The sequence below is a fragment of the Danio aesculapii genome, chromosome 2 (assembly GCF_903798145.1).
Source record: "Danio aesculapii chromosome 2, fDanAes4.1, whole genome shotgun sequence".
NCBI classification, from domain to species: domain Eukaryota; kingdom Metazoa; phylum Chordata; class Actinopteri; order Cypriniformes; family Danionidae; genus Danio; species Danio aesculapii.
Window position 1 is genome coordinate 36,159,109 of NC_079436.1, and position 12,933 is coordinate 36,172,041.

The 12,933-nt window shown below is 36.0% G+C and overlaps 1 gene segment (V, D, J or C); it reads right to left on the reverse strand.

Annotated features, from left to right (window-relative positions):
• Positions 1-217: 217 nt before the first annotated feature.
• Positions 218-1,547, reverse strand: LOC130238140 (T cell receptor alpha variable 20-like). The segment is given in 3 exon segments: positions 218-244; positions 984-1,381; positions 1,457-1,547. Coding segments are annotated over 3 exon segments (465 nt in total).
• Between the last annotated feature and the right edge of the window lie 11,386 nt (positions 1,548-12,933).

The window sequence follows — 12,933 nt, forward strand, 5'->3', positions numbered from 1 at the left end:
TCTTTAGACTTTTTTTCTGTCCCTTTATCTGGCTCAATGCTGTCTCCACACACCAAACCTGTCAGCACAAAGCAAAACAATTAAAGGATTTTTAATTTATGAAATCAAAGATTAAAAAAGTAAATAAACAAACCAATTAATTTGTTTTCCATACCTGCTACTATAGTGAGAATCAGTATAAAGCTTGTGTTCATGTTGAATGAGATGCTGAATGAGTTCAGTTCTCTGGTGAGGTTCTCAGTCTCTGAGCACAAACATACACACATATACAGACACTTCCTGATTTATAAAGGTGTGGCTTAAAGAGAGAGTACAGACAAAAAAACATTTATTCTGTCATTCTTTCATTTACTCAGCCTTCAGTTGGTCAAACTGTTTGGAGTTTTACTCATGAATACAAAAGTTTTATACTTTGAAGCGTTTTGTAGCTGGCACCCATTGACTTCTACAGTATTTATTTTTACTATGGAAGTCAATGGGTGCCAGCAACCAGCATTATTTAAAATATAAATAAGTAATAAAACCACGTGAGGAAGAGTAAACGATGAGGTAATTTTAATTTTGGGTGGTTAATCTTAAATTTTCCTCTGTCCAATATTCTCTCATTCCTCATAAAGGAGAAATGATTAACATATTGAGAATATTTATTTTCTAATTGTATCATCTTTTAATAACTCATAAAAATTCATTCATGATATATTAGCACTGTGTGCGTGTGAATATGTAGACACACTGCCATCCCGTGGCAACATTTACCTGCACTGAATATTCTAAATCATCTGAGGAGACTTATTGCTTGTAAACTTTGACAGTTTTCAGCATTGTAGGATCTTCTGATTTGATTTGTCAACTAAAGCACATTATTGTAGAGATTTAATGTTCTTCATCTGTATTATAAAGATTCACTCCTGTTGGAGCGATTCTGATTTAGAAAAATGTGGTTTATTCACTGTTCGCATTATATCACAGTAATTTGCAGTTACAGCTTCTTTCTTCTTCCTTTTTCTCTGTTTCTCTCTTGTGTCTGATTGTATCAGGTTTTTGTCTAGAGCTGTTGTGTTTCCTGTGACTGTGGGCTGCAGAGCGCAGTAATACACAGCAGAGTCTGATACTGCAGCAGAGGAGATCTTCAAATCTGCTTGGTTTCGTTCCTTTTTCTCAACTTTAACAGAGAATCTTGGGTCTACTTTTGATATTTCAGCTTCTTTTGCACTGCCATAGGTGACAAGTAAAAATTCAGGTTTTGATCCTCCATACTGACGGTACCAGTAGATATAATCTGCAGTTCCAGGAGAATGACTGCAGAATATTTTACCATCTGAACCCTCCTCATAAACAACATCTGTGATGTTTGGCTTGATGTCATTTCCAAAGACTGAAGCTGAAAAAAGGAAAAATAAATGTTTAAATAAACATTGTCATAAAAAGTAATAATTAACGGAATAAACAGACATACCAGCTGAAGCACAGAAGAGAATAAGTGAATGAAGCTTCATTGTTGAAGTGTTGAACTCTGAGTAGAGTCAGACTGAATGGTTTGAATCACAGTCTCTGTCAGACACCATTAGATCATGTCAGATCTGTCAACACTGAGTTCCTCCTCTCTCACACACTTTATAGCTTCTGTTGTGTTGTTAAATGCTGTAGCTCATTGCTGAATGCGAACACTGCCATCTTGTGGCACTTCATACCTACACAATGTGTTATACACTACCTGACAAAAGTCTCGTTGTTGATCCTAGCCGTAAGAGCAACAAACAATAACTTGACTTCTAGTTGATCATTTGGAAAAGTGGCAGAAGGTAGATGAATCATCTGTTGAACTGTTGAACTGCATCTCAATCATCACAAATACTGTAGAAGGCCTATTGCAACCTGCACAGGCCCAAGATTCTCACAGAAATCACAAGCTAGTTGAAGGAAAAATCATGGTTTGGGGTAAATTCAGTAAGGGCGTGTGCAAGAGATCAGCAGAGTGGATGGCAACATCAACAGCCTGAGGTATCAAGACATTTGTGCTGCTCATTACATTACAAACCACAGAAGAGGGCAAATACTTCAGCAGGATAGCGCTCGTTTCCCATTCTTCAGCCTCCACATCAAAGTTGCTGAAAGCAAAAAAGGTCAAGGTGCTTCAGAATTGGCCAGCCCAGTCACCAAACATGAACATTATTGAGCATGTCTGGGGTAAGATGACATAGGAGGCACTGAAGATGAATCCAAAGAATCTTGAACTTTGGGAGTCCTGCAAGAATGCTGTCTTTGCCATTCCAGATGACTTTATTAAAAAGTTATTTGAGTTATTTTATATTCTAAAATGTGCATTATTTCTGTTCAGTGACAAGACTTTTGTCTGAGCAAAGCCAGACATTACTGTCCTAATTAAATAATTAAAAAATAAAGGCATTATCATATTTTATTTTGGTCAAATAAGCGTAATCTAGAGGCCTTTCCTTTCTTATAAGCCACTTCTGATACCAAATGATCAACTAGAAGTCAAGTTATTATTTTTTGTTCCTAAAACTTGAATAAGCAACAGGACTTTTATCAGGTAGTGAATATCAACTGAAGTTGATTCAATGAGATGAAAATATTCTCGAAATAATTTTTGCATTATTATTATAGATTTGCTGTTTTGCTCCCATACATTCATATTCATTGTGATTATTAGAGATGGACATTGTCAGCTACAGTATATTTGCTGCTGAGTGCTTCAAGTATGTGAGGAAAATATCCCACAACACCACCAGCAGTCTCTGAACCATTGATACAAGCTGTTGTTTACTCATGATTTAACTCATTAAAGAAGAGTGTATATTATTACTTTCATTTTCTAGTCTTTCATACCTGTTTACACATTCATAGTGAATTCACAAATTGTGTTTTCATGGCAATGACAAGAATGACAATAGACTAATATGAACAAACACATGCAAAAAAAAACCAAATGTATTTTTTTCCAAAGTTGTAAAAAGGGAAAGTGACAAATAAATGATGTAAACCAAAATGAAGAGTAAAGATCCAGTAAAATTGTCTGGGGAAAACATTCTGCCTTACAAGGGTCTAAAACTAACACTGAAAATCTGTTTACTAAGTCATTTGAGTTTTCAGTGCAGTATCAGATGAAAGATTTAATGATTCATTTAATGCTGGGTTCCTCTTAGTTTTAGTCATGCTTTACGAATCTGTGTAAGAAAGTTGAGGCCTCATCAGTTTTTATATAAGTGTGTATACAGTAGTACACAGTAATACACAGCAGAGTCTGACACTTGCAGATCCTTGATTGTCAGAAGTTTTGCTGAGAGTTGAGTAAAATCTCTACTTGATTTCTTCCTCAGTGTGTCTTGGTGTGTTTGTGATTTTATTCAACATGCATTTCAGGACTCCATTGACTTTCTGCTGGTACCAGAATAGAGTCTGGCTTATAGATGTCTGATATGTGCAGCCAATGGTTACAGTATCACCTTCAAAAGCAGATTGAGTCTTTGTGTGCTGATCAACTTTGTCCTGAGAATCACATCCTGAAATAGAATTACAATGTATAAATATTCACATTACACACATAAATAACATTAGTTTTAAATATATATATTTGAAATCTAAGTCATTTTGATAGTTTTACCTTTAATATACAGAATTATGACCTCAATGGCACTTTTCCAGAAAGCCATTATATGAAGCTGAAATCCTCTGAAAGTGTTGAAGAATCTGCAGAGATGTTGTGCTCCTCTTCCTCTTTCTGCATCTGTTGAAGCAGCAGTCAATTCATATCACTTGCTCTGCTGCTGGGAGGAGCCTGAGCTGCACTCAAACTCAATATACACTAGTGTTGTGTGTGTGTGTGTGTGTGTATAAACAGCAGAATATGACTTAATGTTCTGTATATGTATAATAATCTTAAGATGTGTGCGTCCATTTATTTGATTAATTATATTACGTTTTTGTTTACTGAAAATAAAGTGGTTTTCTATTACACTTTGCTCTGGAATACTGGATTCTGACTGATCATTTGTGGCATTCAGTCTGTTAGTGTTAATCATTAAATGTCATTCTGCTGATTGTAGTCACTGAAACTGCCACTACTTCCAGTTTTCAATATCTCAGCTACTGATCACCTGTGACGGTTGCAGTGTTTAGCGAATCTGGTTGTTCTGTATGTTGTTGTGGACTTTTTTCCTTTAGCAGAAGGTTTATGATAACAAAGCTGCATGTAAGATTATAAAAATGAACTCCCTAAACTCACAGTTTACCTGTAAAATCAGTTTCATACTCATACAGTATGTGGCTGACAGTGACAGAACTTACAGAACTGGTATGACCGAACTAGATTAAAAAAAAGTCGTCATATAAAGTGAAGTTTACTATAGTGTGTAAATCTGGTGACATTTGTGTAATAGAGCTTAATTAATGTGTAACTGTTGACTATAATAGAGCAGAAATCACTGACATATTACATAAATCAGGAGCTGAACTGAGACATTTCCACCTTTACATTTATTTTTTTCTTTTCTTTGTGCACACAGGCATTGTAAATGTCTCTTGAAACAGACAATAGAGAAGCGCTCTCCCTCTCCTCATTCTTGATTTGTCCTCACATATCACTGAAATATCAAACAAACCCCTTTAATTAAGAAGCTGCCCATATATAAATGCAGAGAATGCATGTGATTTTGTACTTGCTGAGGAGAGTTATATATAAGTAGAATAGAAATAGGAATAGTATAGAAATTGAATTATTAAACAAAACTAATTAAATGAAGTTAAGTGATTATTTTATGCATCTTTTTAGTTCTTACAGAACTTCAGCATACACGTACTGTAGTTTTGATTGTTTGTGTGCTGTTTCTTTACATTATATATTTGCATTGAATCTTTTGATTCTAACAACCAACTTTGATCTTTTACTGACACTTGCACCAGTTTTGCCCATTTACACTAGATGTTACACCGTGTAATACCATACATGACCTGTATCCGGTGGAGAAACTGTTGTGCTGGTTCATGTGGAGACCGTCATCAATAAAGACACGGTTTATATCAGTTCCTGCCTGTTTATTGCATAGAACACAAACATGGTGTCAGAAGTGCACTAAACCCTGAAGATGTCCATGAACAACATTCCAGAACTCAAGGGCATGCGGATGTCCGGGGATATATCGAAGAGTTGGGACATTTTCAGAGCGGAAAGTGAAGACTGTGAACTAGCGACAGGATTAATTGAGAAATCCGGCGAGGTGAGCGCGGCAGCACTTCACCGACTTTTGGGCAACGAATGTCGGCACGTCTATTGTCATAATATTGTGTTGACTGAGGAGCAAACTTAAAATCCGGGAGCCTACTTTAATCCCGCGAAAAACGAGAGGTACATGTTCGGCTGTTGAAAACAAGAAGTGGATGAGCCTAATGACGGTTTTCACAAAAAGCTGGGGGAATGAGCATCAACCTGCGTCTACAAACACCTCAAAGATGAAATAATTTGTGATGGACTCCTCTTGTATGGTTGGTAAATGCTGCCAATTTTTTTTTTTTTTTTTTTAGGGGATTTCACCTTTATATTTGATAGGACATTGGAGATTTACAGACAGGGAGGTATGGGAAACAGAGCGAGGGAAAGGACCGGCAAAGAACCTCGAGCCGGGAATCGAACTCAGGTCGCCGTGAGCACCTCAGTGCCATGTGTCGACGCACTAACCATTAGGCTATTGGCGCCGACAAATGCTGCCAATTTTAAATGAATCAAATAAACACTGGAAATTAAAATGAAAACCAGATTAACAATCTTAATTATAAAACACCGTTTGCAAAATATCTGCCTAAATTGAAAATGAAACTAAATTATTAAATTTTCATTGTCATTGTGACAACACATCATCCCTGTCAAATCTATAAGTAAAATGAAGTTGCCGATTTAACATTTCATTTTCACTGCATTTCTGCCTCAATACTGGCATTGTTAAAATAAAAAGCCAAACTGAAAAATAAAATGCAAACACAAATTTTACAAAGCTTATGATTAATGTCCACGCTATAATAGAGACACAATCCAAATTAAAATGTAAATTGAAGTTTTCCTTTTATTGACACTCTTATTTCAGTTTTCATTTTCAACGTCAATCTGTATGCAAAGCCTATGCTAATCAGTGGGAGGGGCTTATTCAAGTGACGTCGAGTGTTTTCAGAGCCCGAGGGGAGAAGCATGGTTTTGATGAAAAAAGACAGAGTGACTTACAAATGTATATATACAGTGGCAAAAACTGTTAGTCAGCTTTTACATGAAGCCGCTGCTGCATTGGAACAGCAAGATGAACAGAGGACACAGGATAATCATAACCAACCGTCAAACATTCGTCCCACAAAACTGTGCAGCATATATACGGTAGGCCTTGTGATGAATTCGTATAGTATATTTTATTAGGTCTTGTGACTTGAACAACTTGTTTGTATTAAAATATTTGAATGACAGCTTAATTAGCTCGGTAAATTTGGTTTTAGGTTTGATATTCGCTGGACATTCATGCACGCAGTTTTAGGGATCATCTGCGAATTACATTACACTCTTCTCTCTATAAAAAACACCCTCTTGCTCTAGCACCTAATTCTCTGAGCACTAATAGTTATTATTAGTATTATTAGTACTTTTTGTGTGTACTGCCTCTTGTTGAATTGCTGAATGCCTCCTCAATTGTAAGTAACTTTGGATAAATTTGTCTGCCAAATGACTAAATGTAAAATGTTAAATGAAGATAAATGAAGTTGTGTATTTGTGCACTGAAATATCCCCATTCAACATTAATTCCTGAAAGTAGTGTTTTATATGAGGCTCGATTGAACCTCTTACAGGTGTGACCACAGATTTTATTATATTCAGAGCTGGTTAGATTGAGGTTTTGATTGTGGTTTTCTCTTGATGAGTTGAAAGAGAAAAGAGCTTCAGGTTTTTGTACGACATGTATCATGTTTTGTATCACTGGGCTCCTACTCTTAGAGCACAATAATAGAGAGCTGAATCTGTCAGACGCACATTAGTAATAGTGAGTTCAGTGGATGAACGTGATGTAGCCAACTGAAACCGCTTATTAGAAGTGTGTTGAAAACTGTATGACCGTGCACCTTTGCGTAGTCGATACTGCAATTTTTTTTTATTGAGATGCTGTCTGTACCAGTAAAGCATAACATCTTCACTGCTTGTACTGTAAGAGCAGCTTAGCTTGACCATTTCTATTTCTTCAGACTTTTTTTCTGTCCCTTTATCTGGCTCAATGCTGTCTCCACACACCAAACCTGTCAACAATAAAACAACAAATTAGCCATTTTTTTTCGAATTGTGAAATCAAGTTCAATCAAAAAAATCTCCAACATTCACACAACATACACAAAAAGTGAAATATACATATTGGGATCACTTAAACATACTTATATAGTGCATACCTGTGACCAGAGTGAGAATCAGTATAAAGCATATGTCCATGTTGAAGATCAGCTCAGTTCTCTGTTGAACCTCTCAGTCTCTGAGTTGTAAGTTACTGCACACCACGCACACACACTTCCTGATAGCTGAACTTACTGATGCTGTTGAAAATTTCCATTTAGCAGCATTAAATAGCTATTTCATTATCAATAGTGAAGTATTTCATATAAAACATATTTATTTAGCTATAGATTTTACAAAACTGAAACATGACAGGCACACTCTTGATGAGGTTAAGCTGATAAAATATGTCTAAAACAAGATGGTATTAGCTGTAATATTTGACAAATTGTACTATGGGCATGGAGATATTCACTAATGAAAAAAAAAAGATATTGACATTTTTATTTGGGTATATGTATATGTTATGCTTTTTCTATTATAGGAGTATAAAATCTATATAAATAGTATGGCACAACACAGAGTGTCTGTGTGACTGTGTGAACACTGCCATCCTGTGGCAGACATTTATCTGCACTGTATATTACCCATGAAAATCTTTGAGATCTTTTAATGTTTCTTGATTTACTTGTTTACTTTCAAAAATGATGGTTAAGATAATTAAAGAAAATGTAAATCTTTCACTTTGCCACACAAATTTACAGATTATAATAAAGAAATAATTTGACTTTGATTTATTCATTGGTTCAGCTATTTTTTTTAATAAATAATGCGTTTTCTGATACAGCTTTTTTCTTGTCATTTTCAACTCTCTGCTTCTGTTTTGTATCAGGTTTTTGTATGGAGCTGATGTGTTTCCTGTCACTGTGGGCTGCAGAGCGCAGTAATACACAGCAGTGTCTGATACTGCAGCAGAGGAGAGCAGCAGATCCACATGCTCCTTTTTTGTAATATTAGTAATGAATCTTGTGTCTATATCAGACTGTGCAGCTTTTGTTGCTGAGCTGTAGGTCAGTACAAGAAATTCAGGTTTTGAACTTCCATACTGACGGTACCAGTGGAGATAATCTGTACCTCCAGAGGCTTTAAAACTACAGGATAATGTCACATGTGATTCTTCATCTGCAAAAACATCCGTTTGCTTTGGTTTGATGGCATTTCCAAAAACAGCAGCTGAAACATTATTTGTAATGAGTCTTTGTAATGAAACAGTATAAGTCTTTGTGATTTAATTTTTTTAAGTGATTAAATTAACAAAATTAATCAAAAATGACACCTACCAGCAGATGCACAGAAGAGAATGAGTGAATGAAGCTTCATTGTTGAAGTGTTGAACTCTGAGGAGAGTCAGACTGAATGGTTTGAATCACAGTCTCTGTCAGACACCAGTAGATCATGCCAGATCTGTCAACAGTTCCTCCTCCCTCACACACATTATACTTGAATGTTGCTCTTTAAGAGAGAGAGAAAATAAATATCGGTTGACATAAACTGTAACTGTATTTGCTAACATGAAAAAACAATGAATAATACATTAATTACAGTATTTATTCATCTTTGGTAACCTAATTTAATGAAAATAGTTGTTCATTTAGTAATGTTCATTTGCTAGCTCACAGTGCATTAACTAATGTTAACAAGCAGAGCTTAAAGAGCCCCTATTATGGGTTTTTGAAAAGGAGATTCCATTTTCAAGTGAATGTATTATTTTTTACTGTTAAATTTGAAAAAACTTCCTGCCCAGGGACTCAGATGCAAATAAGCTTTATAGCTAACTTTGGCACAACATGTCATGTTGTACATTGTCCCTGTATCAATCAATCAATCAACCAATCAATCAATCAAAATAATGAAAACATCCAGCAGAGGTTTAAATCTGAAAGTGCACCGTGTTTAAAAAAAACTATTAATTCTTTAACGAAATTGTCAACATAGAGTTGAATGAATGAATCGAGTTGGGTTAGGATCTTTTGCTTGAACGCGTTGACGTCGATACGGAACATCACTAAATATGAAGTGCCGGTTCCGGTAAAATGTGAATGCGCTTTCCCTTCAGACACTAGCGGAGCGCCGGGGATCATGAGACTGATCATGACACGAAGATGACGATCACTGACAGATGAAGATTCGGCTGCAGGGAATAAAGGGTTAAAGTTCATTTTCACAACAACACCACAGTATAGCCAACCTAGTGTTGTGTTTGTTCCTGACATTTTTCAGATTTTTGATACAATAACCTACACTGCAACGTGGGATTCGTCGGCCGTTTGCATTTAAGGGAAGAAGCAGCAGAGACTATTATGTATGGGACTTTGTCAGTAACTGTTACAGTTCATATGGACCAGTTTCTTCTTCCTCCGGATCATAACATGTAAATGTAATTAAAATTGCCTCGTTTTATGTAAATTGCTAAATATGTGTTTAATTGTGTGTTATAAGTTGTAATCACCCCACGCGGCTTGTAATCGCTCATCTATTACAGATCAATGCTTGTACTGTATCTCTCAGTTTAAACCTTCATGGGGCTGTTCACATATTACATTCAAATCCATGTTGAAAACGCAACACGTGCTTCTTCCTTTACCAATTTAAATGTGTTTCTGAACTGGCGATCCTCTGCTGTTTGCCTTTGCTATGGCCACCATCAGCTGTTCATACACATGCGGCACGGTCAATTTTCAAAATAGTTCAGCTTTTGACACTGTGTGGATTAATACTGAATGTGTGTCGCTGTTATTACTTGGTGTTAGGGTTAAGAGTAGAGTAATATGCTGGTGTTTAACTGTATTGCTTTATTGCATTCCTGCAGTGAGCTCTCACATACTCTGTGTGCTACTTCATAGCCGTGGTGGGCATTTCTCTCCATCTTGCGCTGAACGCAGTCGATCGATCACAACAGAATGTGTCATTGGTCCGATCAGCACCGATTAGCCGCATGCTAAGGGTTTGGGAACAAACGAATCACCGAACAAATCATATGGGAGTTGTTAGGATAATTAGGTAAAAATAAATGCATATTATAAGACAATGAAAGTGTTTTTTGACCTTGCATGCATATCAGCCTGTTGTTGGAAACCCCCAAAACCAAAATATGACCTTTTATAATGCAAAATAGGGGCTCTTTAATAATGTATTAGTAAATGTTGAACTATGATTCATAATGAAAAAGAATAAATGTTGTATATGATTGTTCGTGTTAGAAAATACATTATAGAAGCTTAAATGAACCATTATTTTAAAGTGTTACCATTTAAGCAAAAAATACATACAATTGTTTGTTGCAAGACAGATCTACTGTACACATCTTTTAAATCTCAATGCTTTTGTGCAAGTACAATGATATTTAACTGTAAGGGTCCATCTATTAGTCCTATGATGAAACTAACAACACGGGTGAAGGTTAAATGCGTGTAAGCCTTTTAGCACATGTGAAAAGAAATATTTTTATTCGTTAAAATTTATTTTAATTAGTTTCCAAATCCGAATTTTAATCTGACTCCAATTTATAATAATTTTAGATTTAGATTCATCTAATTCAAGCTGATAACCTTATAGGTTGTGATTTGGTCTAATTTAGGTTGGTTAACCTAATAAATCCTTATTTTCAATTAATGATTCATCGTTTACCCGAAGTCGCTTAGAGTGTGTATGCTGGCCAGTTTCATCACGGACACATCCTCGCCAGTTCCAATTCTTAGCAGATAAGCTAATTTCCTTTAAGTACTAATAGGCCATGCTTGCTCATACTTAAAGAAAGTTTGATTTAGCTTAGAGAATATAACTGGAAGCTAATTTCCTTTAAATAACAATAGGCCGCCCCATGCTTGCTCATTCTTAAAGAAAGTTTGATTTAGCCCCTAGATTATATCATACTAAGTCAGTGATTGTCAGAAATCAACAGATCTCTAATGCTGTGCCCATGCTCCATCCATTGAGCCTGAATGTATGACTAATCCTGGTGGTAGGCTGCGGAAACATCAGCCTAAACAATTTACTAGATTTAAATGATTTCAGGAGATATTAGAGTTAAACAAGACTTTTACATTTATTTGTCAGGCAAAGATTTTCCATTCCAATTCACATAACTAAACAAAATAAGCCAATCAAGATTGTACAACATCAATTATTCAAAGATACATTTAAGAGTTCGAGATGAATACCTGACCGTGTAGAAATACATTGCAGCATATGAGTCCTGATGCAGAGCTCAGAGACTCACAAACTGCAATGGGGTATCCTGCCTACAGAATCCCACAGACTCTTCTGCACCCTTTGCCTAAATACTCAAATCATCATAAATTCAAGACAATAAAAGCTTCACCAAGACTCTTGCCTGGTCATGAGTTGATGCAAAGACCATTTTCCTTGGATGGAGCATCTGGCAAAGATCTTATCAAAGTCAAAACCCAAATTAACTAATATAAGGGAGATTGTAAAATATTACAGTGAAATTAGGACCACTTTACCAATCACACAGAGACATTTAGAATGACACCAAACATGAATATAAAGCCACAAGATACACCGTATTAAAACTTAAACATTCTGTGTTGAATGTGAGTGAGCTGCTCTGGTGGAGAAGGTAAAGTCCAGGGCAAAGAGGGGGGCTCAGGATGCATGATCGAGACAACCTGAACAACTGGTTTTCTAGCTGATCTTCTCAGATTAGAAATGTTATTGTTTTAGTGCTTGACCATTCTTGTTGTCTTGTCTCGTGTAGAGTTCCATAACAGTTTTCCTGGTTTAATATTATGGAGACATATAGCCATCCTTACAAACTAACTTAAATCATGCTGTAAATAAGAAGACTATAGATTGCTACAGTTCATTAATATCTGTGACCTTTGAACTGTGACCATTTGATTAGTTATTGAATGTCAAGAACTTCTTATTGTAAAGAAACACAGACACACAGTCAGCATGTGATGTTTTTGTATGTGGTTTGACTTGAGTTTAGTCACTGTGGGCCTCAGAGCACAGTAATACACAGCAGAATCAGACACACGCAGATCTCTGATCGTCAGAGGAACTGAATCTGATGAAAGTTCAGAGTGAAATCTCTCCTGAAACTCTGTGCCATTTTCTCCAGCTCCATACTTGTTCCTCCTCAGGATGTATTTGGGATGATCACTTGCTCTCTGGATATACCAGAAGAGGTCCGGTTGGCTTGAGGATGTTGTAAATGTACATCGTAACGTCACTGATTTTCCTTCAACTTGAGTCATGTGTTTGTCTGGCTGATCAACTTTCTCTTCTGATCTGCACTCTGTCAGGATTGAAGAATATTTGATGCTGATATGAGTTTGATGAGTAAAAAATGAGTAAATGAGTGATGAGTGACTAAAAATGAGTAAAATGCATACCAAGACAGAAGAGTCCAAGCAGAAATAAATTCCTCAAAAAGCTCATGATCTGTTATAAAATGACACTGAAGTTAAAATAAATCTTTAAGTAAGAGACAAATGTATTCCTAAATATGACAAGACTCTGAGGAGGAGCTTCTGAAAACAAAAGAATCTTCACAGTTGAGAGAGAAACTGAGAGATGTTGCCCTCTTTTGGTTT